This window comes from Notolabrus celidotus, chromosome 18 (genome assembly GCF_009762535.1).
Source record: "Notolabrus celidotus isolate fNotCel1 chromosome 18, fNotCel1.pri, whole genome shotgun sequence".
NCBI classification, from domain to species: Eukaryota; Metazoa; Chordata; class Actinopteri; order Labriformes; family Labridae; genus Notolabrus; species Notolabrus celidotus.
Window position 1 is genome coordinate 24,360,072 of NC_048289.1, and position 13,180 is coordinate 24,373,251.

General features: G+C 37.8%; 1 protein-coding gene across 1 annotated transcript; it reads left to right on the forward strand.

Annotated features, from left to right (window-relative positions):
• Window positions 1-1,747: 1,747 nt before the first annotated feature.
• On the forward strand, window positions 1,748-10,435 carry LOC117830201 (5-hydroxytryptamine receptor 3A-like). Its single transcript, XM_034708220.1, has 10 exons — window positions 1,748-1,881; window positions 3,164-3,324; window positions 6,130-6,174; window positions 6,349-6,458; window positions 6,711-6,880; window positions 7,183-7,340; window positions 7,932-8,142; window positions 8,235-8,411; window positions 9,650-9,735; window positions 9,832-10,435. The coding sequence occupies exons 1-10, from the start codon at window positions 1,842-1,844 to the stop codon at window positions 10,060-10,062; spliced, it is 1,389 nt and encodes a 462-aa protein (XP_034564111.1). The 5' UTR covers window positions 1,748-1,841; the 3' UTR covers window positions 10,063-10,435.
• The last annotated feature ends 2,745 nt before the right edge of the window (window positions 10,436-13,180 follow it).

Genomic DNA, 13,180 nt, shown 5'->3' on the forward strand with positions numbered 1-13,180 from the left:
CTGAAGGTTCTACCTCCAGTACTACTTTGAGGTACAACAAACAGGCCTAAATGCTGGGAGCGTAGCGATGTAGAGGGATAATAATAATAATAATAATAATAATAATAATAATAATAATAATAATAATAATAATAATAATTTCTTAGCACTCAAGGTCACAGTACAGGGCAGAGATTAAAAAAGAAAAAATATAAAAATTAGGCTGATATAATCGACAAGGCATGATACAGTGTAAATAATAAATAAAGATAAAATTAACAGAATCAGATACAGTGCAATGAAGAGGTGTAATCAGAGTGAATATGACAGTTTAAAAGATGTGTTTTGAGATGTGATTTAAAAATGGAAAGAGAGTTGTATTATGGATGTCTGGTGGGAGGGAGTTCAAGAGGCGGGGGGCAGACCGGCTGAAGGTTCTGGACCCCATGGTGGTTAAACGGGCAGGTGGTGTAAGGAGGTGAATGGAAGAAGAAGACCTGAGAGTGCGGTTGGGTGTGTTGATGTGGAGAAGTTCAGAGAGGTATGGAGGAGTGAGGTTATGGAGGGCCTTAAAGGCAAGGAGCAGAATCTTGAAATTGCTATGAGTTTTGACCGGTATCCAGTGAAGCTGCTGAAGGGCAGGAGTGATGTGATTAATGGACGTAGTAATATGGCACTATGGGCTCTAACATCCTAAATGATAAGACATTGAATGTCTAAGAGGTTAATACCTTATTACACAAGTTTTTTAATAGAGTAAATCGTGTTCCATAGTTTATCTGTCTCTTTGTTTTTTCTCATTTCATGACTCTCCTGAGCTTCCCTGAGCGGTTTATATTTGAGGTATGGTGTCTAAATGACTGGATGAATTTTTCATTAGATGTTTGGTAGTCAGTCCATCTTTCTGGTTCAACTAAAATGTTTCAAACCCAAAACCTGTCCTCACACCCTGACGATGTCTTTGTTCAGCCACAAGGTGGTGTTCTCCACTCTCCCTCAGTCAGAATCAGCCCTGACCTTTAGCATCATTCCTCAGAGTGAAAATTGACATGAAGAAACTGTAGCTCAAAAAAAATACCAATGTACCCTTTATCAGTTTCTGGACACTGAGATATCTCATTCTGTATATTGGTGTTTAATTGATGAGGTATAAGAGCAACATCCATCTGTGTTTATGTTCTTTATGTTGGACTGATTTAGATATTTTGATAACTAGATTTGTGTCACTCCTTCTGTACATTAAGTATAGAAGGAGAAAGAAATAGCCCTAAAATCTGACCTTTTATGGGTACAGAATGTGCATGGTAATGGAAAAGTATTATCAGAATGAATATCACTTTTTCTACTCATATCATTATATCATTTACATTTTATAACTTTCTCTCAACTGTTTTCTATTTCCTGTCGTATTGTTTTTGTCACACTTGACCATTCTCTCTTGACATCAATAAAAGCTTTTCTTACCCAGCTTGGTGGCAGCATGTTGACAGTCTCAGACTGGGCTTTTTCCTGAATGTGTGTGAATTTGTGATCAAAATGTTCCTTGGCTGCATTTGCTGTACTTATATTTACCACTAAGAAGCCATTACAGCCCATATGTGTCTACACTAGGGGCTTTTGATTTCCCTTAAAGACCACTGAGAGCTGCTGTGATTACCACTGTGGGAGTGACCGCCAACCTCGGACAGCTGAGACTAATAACATAATTTAGAAAAACATAAGAGTTCTGTCATCCAGTTTGCCCATCCTTCTTCCTGTATGAAACAGAGGGAGTGTTACCAACAGACTCAAAGAGACAACACCTAGAGGACAGCTGACTGTACAGAAATCCTCCTGACTTTGGATTCTCAGAGTCTGTGGTCATGATTCAAATTGGCTTTCTCTTTCTGCTCTTCCTCACAGGTGAGTTTATGGTGGTGCATTCAGGTGCATCCTGACAAATCCGCTGTGGTTTGGTAATATCTTTTTATGTCCTTATGTGCATGAGTCTGTTTGGTGTTTAAAGGGATTTAATCAACATACATAAGATACGATACGATTAGATAAGATAAGATAAGATAAGATAAGATAAGATAAGATAAGATAAGATATTACTTTATTGATCCCGGGGGGAAATTCGGTTGTTGCAGCAACCCAGACATCAGTACAATCAAGAATAAGTTTCAATAAGTAAAATAAAATAAGTAAAAATAAAATAGGTAAATAAAGATAGAATACAAATGTACAATGTTACAAAGTGTTTAAATAGTGGTGATTACAGGCAGTATTAAAAACGGTTCAGTAGTGACAGGTTGACATGGTGTGATTATGGTTCGGTTATGACAGAATGAGTTCAGTACTCACCACATTGCTTTCAATCTGCAGTTAAGTGTTTCCTGTTGACAAGAATAAAATCAAGGATTTCCAGGGAGGCAGGCCTGTCAAAATGTAAACAACGAAAAAGAAAAGAGCATATCAATATTCAAACACCAATTTTCTAAATCAAAAAGATATTTGTGTATAGATAACAAAACATTTTCTTTTGTTATTATCTGGTCTAAAAACTTGCCTTCAATTTGAACCAAATAAATTTGGCTGCAAGAAATAGATAGATTCGATTCAACAACTGTATGAATCCCTCTAGGGGGGATTTGTGAAGAGCAGCTTGTATGAAAATAATAACAACGATACAAACAGAGACATACGGACAATAATGAATTATACACAGGAGCTCTGGTATTCTACTGGTATCAAGCAGACTGATCAGTAAAAGATAGACAGGATGAAATCAATAAATGATATGTATAATAAGAGATAAAAAAATCTTGGAAGCCATCCTATTAGCTTAATTGGTTTTAATAACATTAAAAAAATCATTGATGATATGCATCAACATTTTCTATCAACTCACATCTCATAATGTTTTTCGTGTGACCACAATTACTTTATTGCAAATTAACTCAACAGACATGGTGTTCTCCAGTCTTTGATAATCAATACCAGAGGAAGTGGAAACCTTCCCGCAGAGGTTAATGCTCCTAATTTCTTTTGATAGCAAGTCATCAAGAGAACGGGGAAATCTGATATCCAGAGAAACACAGCAGCAGCTCTGAGGACATCACTCAGATTTAGGGAGTGAGCATTTGTTCATATTTCTTGTGGATAAAAATGAAATCCTGTCATGTTTTGTGTTTTCTCTGCGTAGATGGAGTGTTTCCTGAGGAGAACTGTAGTTATCATGATGTCTTGAGCTACCTGAATCTGACCAAAAAGAATGAGCTGTTCTCCATGACCCGGCCGGTTAGAAACTACAAACGCCCCACATATGTTAGCCTTGAAGTACTTCTCTACGCCATTCTAGACGTGGTAAGTGCTTAAGGGCTTTCTTTATTCCAAAGTCAAGTCTAATTGTCTATGACTTTAATATATTTTCTATTTCATATATGATGCCAAATAAGGCAGAGTGCAGGAAGTCCTGGAACAGTGTGGTTTGACATCTCTAAGCTGGCTGTGCAAACCATGTTAGATATTAATGTGCTGTGGAAAGAGCAACTAGCCAGCAGGAGGCAAGCAAATGAGTTAGCTCATTAGCATGAGTTCACTTGTTGACAGTTTAATTTCATTACGATAATGTATCAGATAATGTTGGTTTCAAGGGGTGGGGTTGCTCACAGCTTCATGCAGTCAAGTTTGAATTTTCCTTATAACTGATTTAGATTAATTCATCGTGCTGCAGGTCCAAATTCAATTTCCCATTGCATTTATTCAAATCATTAAGCTTCCTTTCAATCAGGAGAGACACAATTTGAAGATTAAATGTTATTTATTACAAATTAATGAAACTTGACAGAAATCTTTGGCGTAAGGACTCTATGGGGATAATGTTGTGAGCGTAGGATGTGTGAATTTGGCAGCAGAAGAAATCCCCCTAGAGTCCAGACACTGGTGGTGGTGGTTGATGAATTCTAGGAATTGAAGACTTTGCAGAGACCAGGTGGAGATGGGGAGGTGGAGGGGTGCGCACCATCAATGCAAGAAGGAACTAGCTGGAGAGAGAGACACATTTAAAAAGACAGCAGAAAGTTGATAGGCTGATGATAAGGGTGTGCCACTGAGCTATTGGATGACAGCCACCGCTGATTAACCAATGACAGCTCCGGAGCATGCAGCTGGAGGCTGGTGAGCTATTGAACGAGGGAGAGAAGAATTAAACAACTGCTGTGATTGCTTTTATAGTCTTCCTGTCTGAACTTTCACTAGAGCTACATTAGCTGAGGTTTGTGCTGTATGCAAGGTTTCTAGGGTACAGCCCCAGTATTCCACAAGAGTTGGGATGCTGTTGATAAATACAGATACCGATGAGTTTGAAGGGTTCAAGATTAAAAAAAAAAAAAAAGAAAGTTTGTATGGTACAGTTTAACCTGCATTTATGAATGCAGCAACGAAATGTGTTCACATATAGTGTTTTTTTTAAATTGATTTTGAGCCCAGGCAGAGATTTCCACTACAGAGTCAGTGTTGCCTGAGGGCCCGAGAATCAAGCCATCTAGTGTTGGTTTTGGGCCTTGTCCTTTTTGTACAGGGAGTTTTTTCTTTAACCCTATAACACTATCACCGGGTGATTTTCACCTGAGCAAACACAGTTACATGATTTTCATTATATTGTGTTTGTCTGAGTGTCATGGGTCCCTGGGAAGCTTCAGCATTGTCTTTGACATTTTTGAAGGCGTGGGTGTTTCCCTACTCCAAGACCCGCTTTTTCCTACAGGCACGCGTTCAGGTGACTTTCACCCTTTTTGTTTCTCCCTCCTGCAGCGGTTTGTATGTCAAGGAGACTATGCCTTCACCAGGGAAGTCTAAAATGTCCCAGGAATGGGTGGGCCGAACACCAAGTTTCCAGTATCATCATTTTTATTTTTTTTTAGGATTTTTTTGTTCTCAAATTCCAAATTTTCAGTCATTTTGGTGCATTTTTTTTGAGTTCTCCCATGATACACTTTTTTCATTTTGTTAGACATGGCATAGTTGAAAATAAAAGAACACTACTCTAATTTGTCATTCATGGTCATATTTTGATATATTTTGATGACAAGTAATTTTTATTGGGTATATTATATTGGCTAAAAAACACCCGGTGTTAGTGATGGTGTTTTAAGCGTTAGTGTTCTAGGGTTTAATGATGTACTGTACATGAGGAAATCTCTGAACTCTTTGCCATTTTATGCTCAGTGAAGTTATTCTGATTTGTTGAATTATTTTCTCCCACTTTCACAGATTGGTGAATCCCTTCCATTCTTTACTTCTGAGGGACTCAGCCCCTCTTGAATGTCCCTTTTATACCCGGTCATGCTACCAACCTGTCGCAAATGAACCTGATTAGTTGGTAGATGTTCCTCCAGGTGTATTTTTTAGAACTTCACAACTTTTTCAGTGTTTTGTTGTCACTGTCCCAACTTGTCAAATTAACCCCTTTTAAAAATCTATTTTAGGCATTATATGCCTTCCAAACCAGCTGAATGCAGCATAAAAATCTGGGCAGCATGTGACAGAAGAGGTGTTGTGTTCATTTATCAACATCACTTTATAAAAAAAAAAAAAAATCTAAATGTAAAATAAACAAAAATCAATGTCATGTAAAACTCTTGTTTATATTTAGGGCTTTCCAATGTATATAAAAAATGTAACATATACTTTAATGAAAAACGAGTGAGTTATCCTCATTGAACCATGATCTGTGAGAATTAAAGAACACCAATGGACCAAATCTTGATTTAAATGGTTAGTAATGGAGTTAAACATTAGATTAAAAAAAATATGTATTGGGATTTTTTGGGGTTCTGACACTTTTGGATAATTGAATATGCCCTGGGTCAAACTGACCCAGGAACATTATTACTGTTCCAGAGAAACGAGCATAAAAGGAGAGTTAAAAACGTTTGCTGACATTGTATGTAAAAGGGGCATTTTTCAAAATGTAAATGATTTGAAAATGATTAAAATCTGCTTTACTTAACATTTTGCATACGGCATCCCAACTTTATTGGACTTGATGTTGCAGATTTGTTATCTGAAGCATGCTCATGTACTAAGACTGGTGTCATATCCTCAATAAACACTGTATTTTTCTGTTTTCTTGCTGAAAAGGTTTTCATTCTTATTTCTTTGTAACAGGTTGAGAAAGAGCAGAAATTCATTCCATATGTTTGGACGGTCATGGTGAGCTTTGTTGCATGATGATAGGGACTTCATTTTCTAATTATGTCATATCTTCCCTTGTAAAGAAAACATTCAGTTTTTGTTGGGCACTTACATTTGCCTCCCTCTCTTTCTCATGTATTCCTGTATTAACTGTCTGTGCTTCTATTTTGGATCGTGTGCTCTTCTCGGTAGAGATGGCACAATGAATACATTTCGTGGGATCCAAATGATTTCTGTGGAATTGACAACATTTCTCTTCCTGCTGACACTTTGTGGAAGCCCGATCTCACCATTGAGGAAATGTAAGTGCCAGTGTTTGCATGCATGTGCTCACAAACACACAGATTTAACAGATTCACATCCACTAATGAAAATAAGAGGTAATAGAGCATGTCATTTTTAAAAAGGATACAAAATCTGAAGTATTTGATATGGACTTTGAATGTGTAAAACTGGTCTAGGGTTAATACATTGTAACGTTTATCTTAAAGTAGTCTGGAGCATTTCACCCTGTGTGTTTCTATGCTCATGTGTCTCTGTGTGTTTGCATACAGGACAGAGAAGGACAAAGCCCCTCCAAGTCTTTACCTCTCCATCAACAATAAAGGTGAAGTCGAGGTCCAGGACGACATGGTGCTGGTCAGCTCCTGCAGGATGCACATTTATAATTTCCCCTTCGACATACAGAAATGCAACCTCACCTTCAAGTCTGTCATACACACTGGTGAGACTTTATCTGAGCATGAGGGTGAATTTTGTGTGTCAAACAGGGGAACAACGATGAGTGTCCATATATAAAACTTAAGACTGACAGGGTTAATATCCACGGAGAGACATCCTGAGATTTTTGAGACCTGATACATTTTGATAAATGTTGATTCAATCATCATCTGTCTGTGTCTCTGGGGATTTTGCTCTTACTAGCTTGGGTATGATTCAACCTTGTAATGAGCCACTGTCACACACAGCAACACATCACCACTTACCATTCATCCCTTTCATTTTATCTCATCTCTCCATCTCAAGTCAAGAACATCCGGCTGCAGGCGAGCGACAACTCCTCAGAGGCCACAGAGTGGTCTCGTGAGGTGATGAGGACTCAGTATGAATGGCTCTTTCTTAACATGGCTGTAACCACCATCAACGCCACTGATATGATCAGCCAAGACTTCATCGTTTACACGGTAAGTGTAACTCACAAAGATGAATACAGAGGAAGGTAACCCGATTAGTAAGCCCTTATGAAATGTTCAATATGCTTTGCCTGGAGCAGGCCTGCTGACAGAGGACAGCCAGGGCAGACTGTTAAAGAATCTGCTGGAATAATTACTGAAGCATGGCTTTTAAAAACTGTACTGTATTTGAATCACATATAAAGCTTGTCCTCTAATCTTCCTTTACAAAGGTGCTTTTGGGGTCGCCTTGACCCAAGCACAGGAAAACCTGTCAGCTGGCCTGGTTTGGAGGATGATATTATGAAGTAGTTTTTAATGACATTTTACTTCGCTGATCGTTGTATATTTTCCTTGAGTTATTGTAAATACCTCCATTTATTTTATTCGGCCTCTCTACTTTATGTTCTGTCTGCTCTTCCCTGTCTGTTTTATCCCCTCTTTACCTCTACCCAGTCTTCTGTCCTTGCATCTTTACTCATTTCTTCTTACTTGCAAATGATGATTCCCTTCTTTATCTCCTGCTTCTTCTTTTTGTATTCCCTCTTTTGATGTGCTAGAGCTTGGACACCATTCGTCTCACTTATTCACATAATTTCGCAGATCACCATGAAGAGGCGATCTATTCTCTACATTGTGAACTTCTTGCTTCCAGTCATGTTCTTCTTGTGCCTGGATCTGGCCTCCTTCATGATTTCGGACAGCGGGGGTGAGAAGCTCAGTTTCCAGGTCACTGTGCTGCTCGCTGTCACGGTGTTGCAGCTTATTCTGAATGAAATTCTGCCAGCCTCCTCCAACAGGATTCCACTTATAGGTAAAGAGGTTCAGTCGTCAGTGAACTGTTCATACCAGCAGACTTCTAACAGATTTTGTGTGTAATCTAATGTTTTAACCTGCCTCTCAAAGCGCTCTACTGCATTGGGATTTTTGCCCTGATGTTGCTCAGCCTCTTGGAGACCATTGTGGTGATGTATTTGATGGAGAAGGACTACCCTTCCCAGGACAACACATCAGATAGAGACCAAAGCCTGAGTGAGGAGTGTAACAAAGATAGAAAAGTTAACTTCCACAACCATCACACAGGTGAGACCATGACACAGCACTAAATGAAGAGTTCATTTGCAAAAACAGATGTCTCCATTCTTATACATTTTCAAAAAACAAATTTCTTTTTAATATAGTATTATATATTATATTATATTATATATAATATTACTATATAATTATTATTTATTATCATATAGTACATTTTTAATATAGAATTTTAATAAAGTTACATTTTTAAGATACCTCTGATTAGTAATGTAATTTTGACTTAGTCAAAGCCATCCAACTTCAATTGATTGATAATACTTAAAGCTAGTAATAGAAAAAAATATATTTTTGAAACATTTTTAATTTTTTAAAAGTGAGTTATCTGTTTTTGCAAAATAACTCTTCAAATATAAGTTTTATTAGAACTTGCCTACTTAGCGTAGACAGAGTTGTCCGTAATGCCCACTTGTATTGATTTTATCTTGCCAATAATTCTTGACTATATATACATCTAAAAAAATGTGAATGTCATTGAAACTTTATTTTGCCATAATTTTAAAAGATAATGTTTCATATATTCAATTGTTAGTTACATGTAAAGTGAAATATTTCAAAACATCTTTTGGTTTAATTCCAATTATGTCTCGAGGCTTGTGGAAATCAGAAATCCAGTGTCTCAAATAATTAATTGATATTCATATTGGCCAATCAAGAACATTAATATTGTAAGATGAGATTTAATTTTCATAGCTTTTGAAATGAGGACATTCCATCTGAAGAGGAAAGTATGTAAGATGAGATTTATTTTGGTCTAAGTATTTGTAACATTGAGTTCTTTAACGAAGTTTGAAAGACTTCTATTTCATATATTGCACTGCCTCTTTAAGGTTGCTCAGGGTGATATGGTTTGAGTTTAAGTAAATGTGTCACGAGTTCGATGTGCTGTTGTCCTATGTTGATGAAGAGTCATTAAAGGCATCACGACGCACAGCAGGAGTTGTCCTGTGCTCTTTCTTCCCCACAGCCCTAAAGTATAATTAATTAAGTTTCAAGTTAACGCTGTTGAAGTTTAACAGGTCTAAAGAGATTAAACAAGTTACGGCGTTACAATATCATGGTTAGTAAACCTCCAGGTAGTTTTGGCGCTGTGGGCAGGTGCTTAGTTCTTCTGGAAAAGGAAATCAGCCTCTCCAAAAAGCTTGTCAGCAGTTAAAGGATGAAGTGCTCTTAAACATCCTTCCTTCTCAAAGCTGTGTTTACATTTGGTTTGAAAACTGTATTTTCAGACATGAACCAATGGACTCAGCGGGCCTGTATCCATGATGGGTCCTCTTGTGAAACTCCATCTGAACTCCAGGCCATGGCCAAAGAGGTAAGAAGAATTAAGATGCACTTTAACTGTTATAAAAATGCATTAAAATGCTGAATGTCCAATAAAAACATTCTAAGTTGTAACTTTTGTTTTCAGGGCAGCAGCAGCAAACTGATGGAGGAGTTTCATGTCTTGGAGAAGCTTTCTGAAGAGCTTAGGGAGATCGAGAAGACACTGTCCCTGCTTCTCAAAAATATGAAGAAAGAGGAGAAGCCTGGTTACTGGACCAAAGTTGCTAAAATAGTCAACAGAGTGTTCTTTATTTTCTATGTCACGGTGGTCACTCTCTTCTTGATTGTTATCTTTTACAAATGGAACAGTGCATAGATGGTTATTGCTTTATGATTCAAATGTTGTCTTCCTATGTTGCGACTATAGATTCTAGCTCTCATGTGGCTCTACATTTAAAGCTGGTTCTGATGATGCTCAGATCCGTAAACAATCTTTGCACTGAAGAGGGGATTTATTCTTCTCATATTACTCTGCTAGAAGATGTGCACTTATAAAAGCCACATTTTCAACACTGTGGTTTGTTTCAAGGCTAATGAGGAAATGTGTACTCAGCTTTTTAAATATGTATGGAGACTTAAAGGGAATTATCAGCACTGTTTGCATGTTTATGTATCAAGCTTATAGAGCATACACACATTGTTAGTTTAAGATATTTGTCTGGTTGTATAATAAAGTTCTGGTACACTTATTTGATGTTTAATAATTATATATAATTTCGCCATTAATAGGCACAATCCTTATATACCCTTAGTGCTGGTTGATAGATAAATATCAAAATTAATTAAACATTTCATCTGAATAACAACTGATGAACGATTATTATTATTATTTCATTTGTTTATTTTTCTTTATCTTCAAAGAGACAAAAAATATCAGATGATTCTATCTCGAGGTTAAATCACATAGACAATTCTTCATTAAGAAAAAAAAGATCATGACAGCAGAATGTGTGATTCCAGATTTAGATGCACTTCCTTATCTGCACATGTTCATATTTGTGACAGTGCTTGTAATTTTTATTTCGCTTTATAATCCCTGTAAGTAAAATCTGGTTTGATTTTGTTGATTGGCCACACAAATTAAAAATGCCATGTTGAATCATAAACCAGCAGGGTCCCCATTATTTCACCATCTTCTTGTTATTCTTACTATTACAGGAGCAGGAAACAGGCAAACTGTCCCTAACATTTTTCTGTCTCTGTGACGATCATCAGGTAACTCATCACCTGTGTAACCTATCATGCCTCATCTGGTATATGATTGGTTGGCAGGAGCAGCAACACCAGCACCTTGCACAGGCAGCTGCTAATGATGTGCTCAAAACACTCTAAGTGCTCTGAAAAAGGTGCCACTGTTCCTCTCCGTGTTGTCATGCTAACTCATGTACTCATAATAAATGGATGTAGTACCCCTGACGTAGCCCATCTGTTTTTGAAGCATTAGCTGTTTTCAAAATCGCCTGCTACATACTACCCATAAATGTATTAAGAAGTATGTACTGCATACTGCTTACTGTGTTTGAATCTAACATGTAGTATGACTGTTCTGTTGGATCTGTTCTGCAGTATGCTGGGTCAGGCGTCGCTGGATCTCTGGTCTCGGAAAATGGAAGTAAACAACGGCCAAGGTGATAGAGAAACTGCTTCTTTAGCATCCACTGATGATTTAAAAAGTTAAGAGCTGGTTTATATGGAAATGAATAATTTTCACAGCACCTAAAAACTGAGTGCCCCCCAACGAAAAAGAAGAAGCGGAACGTCAGCGCTGTGCATTGTGGGAAACAGTACACGAGGGAGACTGGTCCACTGAGAAATTTTCCCAAATCAGTACGACATCCGGGTAGTTTTGGCATACTGCAGATTTTGCTCTTGTTCACATACTGTATACTGAATTGTGACCAAATCAGTATGTACTGCTGGCTTCGAAAACAGCCACTGTTTTGAAGCCTATCATTGGCGGATGCAATATTGGAAATGTTGAACTCAACCTAATTTGTGTCAAGCTGGTGTGAGGTAAAGAGGGCCTCCTTGCCAACAGCTACAGTGTTCCCGCCTGTCAATCAAGTCAGCTGTTCTCTTAATTATGCAAAAAAAATGTTGTCTTAATATCTTCTAAACTGCTGAGTTATGAAAAAATACCAGGCTGTAAACATGTACTTTTTTGCTGTAAAGATCTGCTCTTTTTAATGTGTCTGTATGTGGTGTGACATCATAAGAGGTTTCTAGGGCGGTACGAGATGGGAAAGTGTAAAATCAATCCGAAACAGTCTCAGGTCAGGTTCAACAAAAAGGAGGGGTTTATTCAACCACAGGTAGAATCACACAAAACAAAAAGGTGACTCAGGTAATTCTTCAAACAAGGTCTCAATGGTAACTTAAAGCATCCCGTAGGAGAAAATAGTTCCTTTTAAAAGTAATCAAGAAATTAGTCCATTCAACTTAAAGTCTCTGTTATGAAAAAACAAGGTTCCTTTTAGTCACTTTCCTGTGCTCAGTTCTCAGTGATCCCCTCTCCCAGGCTGTTTCCGAAATCGCCTACTATACTAGCAGTACGTACTGATATGTCCAAAATTCAGTATGTAGTAAGTAGTATGTGAACAAGAGCAAAATCTGCAGTAAGCCAAAACTCCCCGGATATCTACTGATTCGGGAAAATATCTCATTATGCATCGGACCAGTCTGCCTCGCGTACTGTTTCCCACAATGCACAGCGCTCGTTCTGCTTTTTCTTTTTCCTCATTTTTTGACGGGAGGAAATCCGTTTTTGGGTGCTGTGAAAGTTATCAAATTACATATAAACCACTTCCTAACTTTTTAAATCATAAATGGATGCTAAATAAGCATTTTATTTATCGGCTTCGCCGTTGTTTACTTTCGCTTTCCGAAACCGGAAATCCAGCGAAGTCTGGCTCAGCATGCTGCATGACAGATCGGACAGAACAGTCATACTACATACTAAATTCAAACGCAGTATGTAGTAGGCAATACCTACTGCCTACTACATTAGTAAGTAGTATGTAGCAGGCCGTTTTGGAAACAGCCCCAGTCTGATTTCCAGCTCTTTTGTCCTGCCTCAATCAAGGCTCTTAAGCACCTGCAGCTGTCCAGGTAGTGGTGGCTGCTGGGAGTTGTAATGCACTTACTTGCGGCCATTTTGTCTGGGTGCTGATAGCCATGGATCATATAGCACCCATCCACAACTTGCCCCCTCGTGATGCCACAGTGGTTTCCTGCTTTTGCCACTTGGTTCCCACTAAAAATGAACTAGCTCAAAGTTCAGCTCAAACTGACTAAAATTAACTTGCTCATGTTTTGTTTTTTTATATAATTTTGAACTAAGTTCATGGTCCAAAAAATGAACTAGTTCACATTTAATTTACTTTAGTATTTAGTGTACCATTATGACCTAATATGACCTAATATGACCTTCTGCA

What these genes read in the sequence shown, in the direction of transcription:
- LOC117830201 (XM_034708220.1), top strand. Translation starts at nt 1,842, where the DNA reads ATGATTCAAATTGGCTTTCTCTTTCTGCTCTTCCTCACAG. An exon ending in AAGACTTCATCGTTTACACG is followed by an intron (nt 7,341 to 7,931) that starts GTAAGTGTAACT and finishes ATAATTTCGCAG; the next exon opens with ATCACCATGAAGAGGCGATC. An exon ending in TCCAGGCCATGGCCAAAGAG is followed by an intron (nt 9,736 to 9,831) that starts GTAAGAAGAATT and finishes TTTTGTTTTCAG; the next exon opens with GGCAGCAGCAGCAAACTGAT.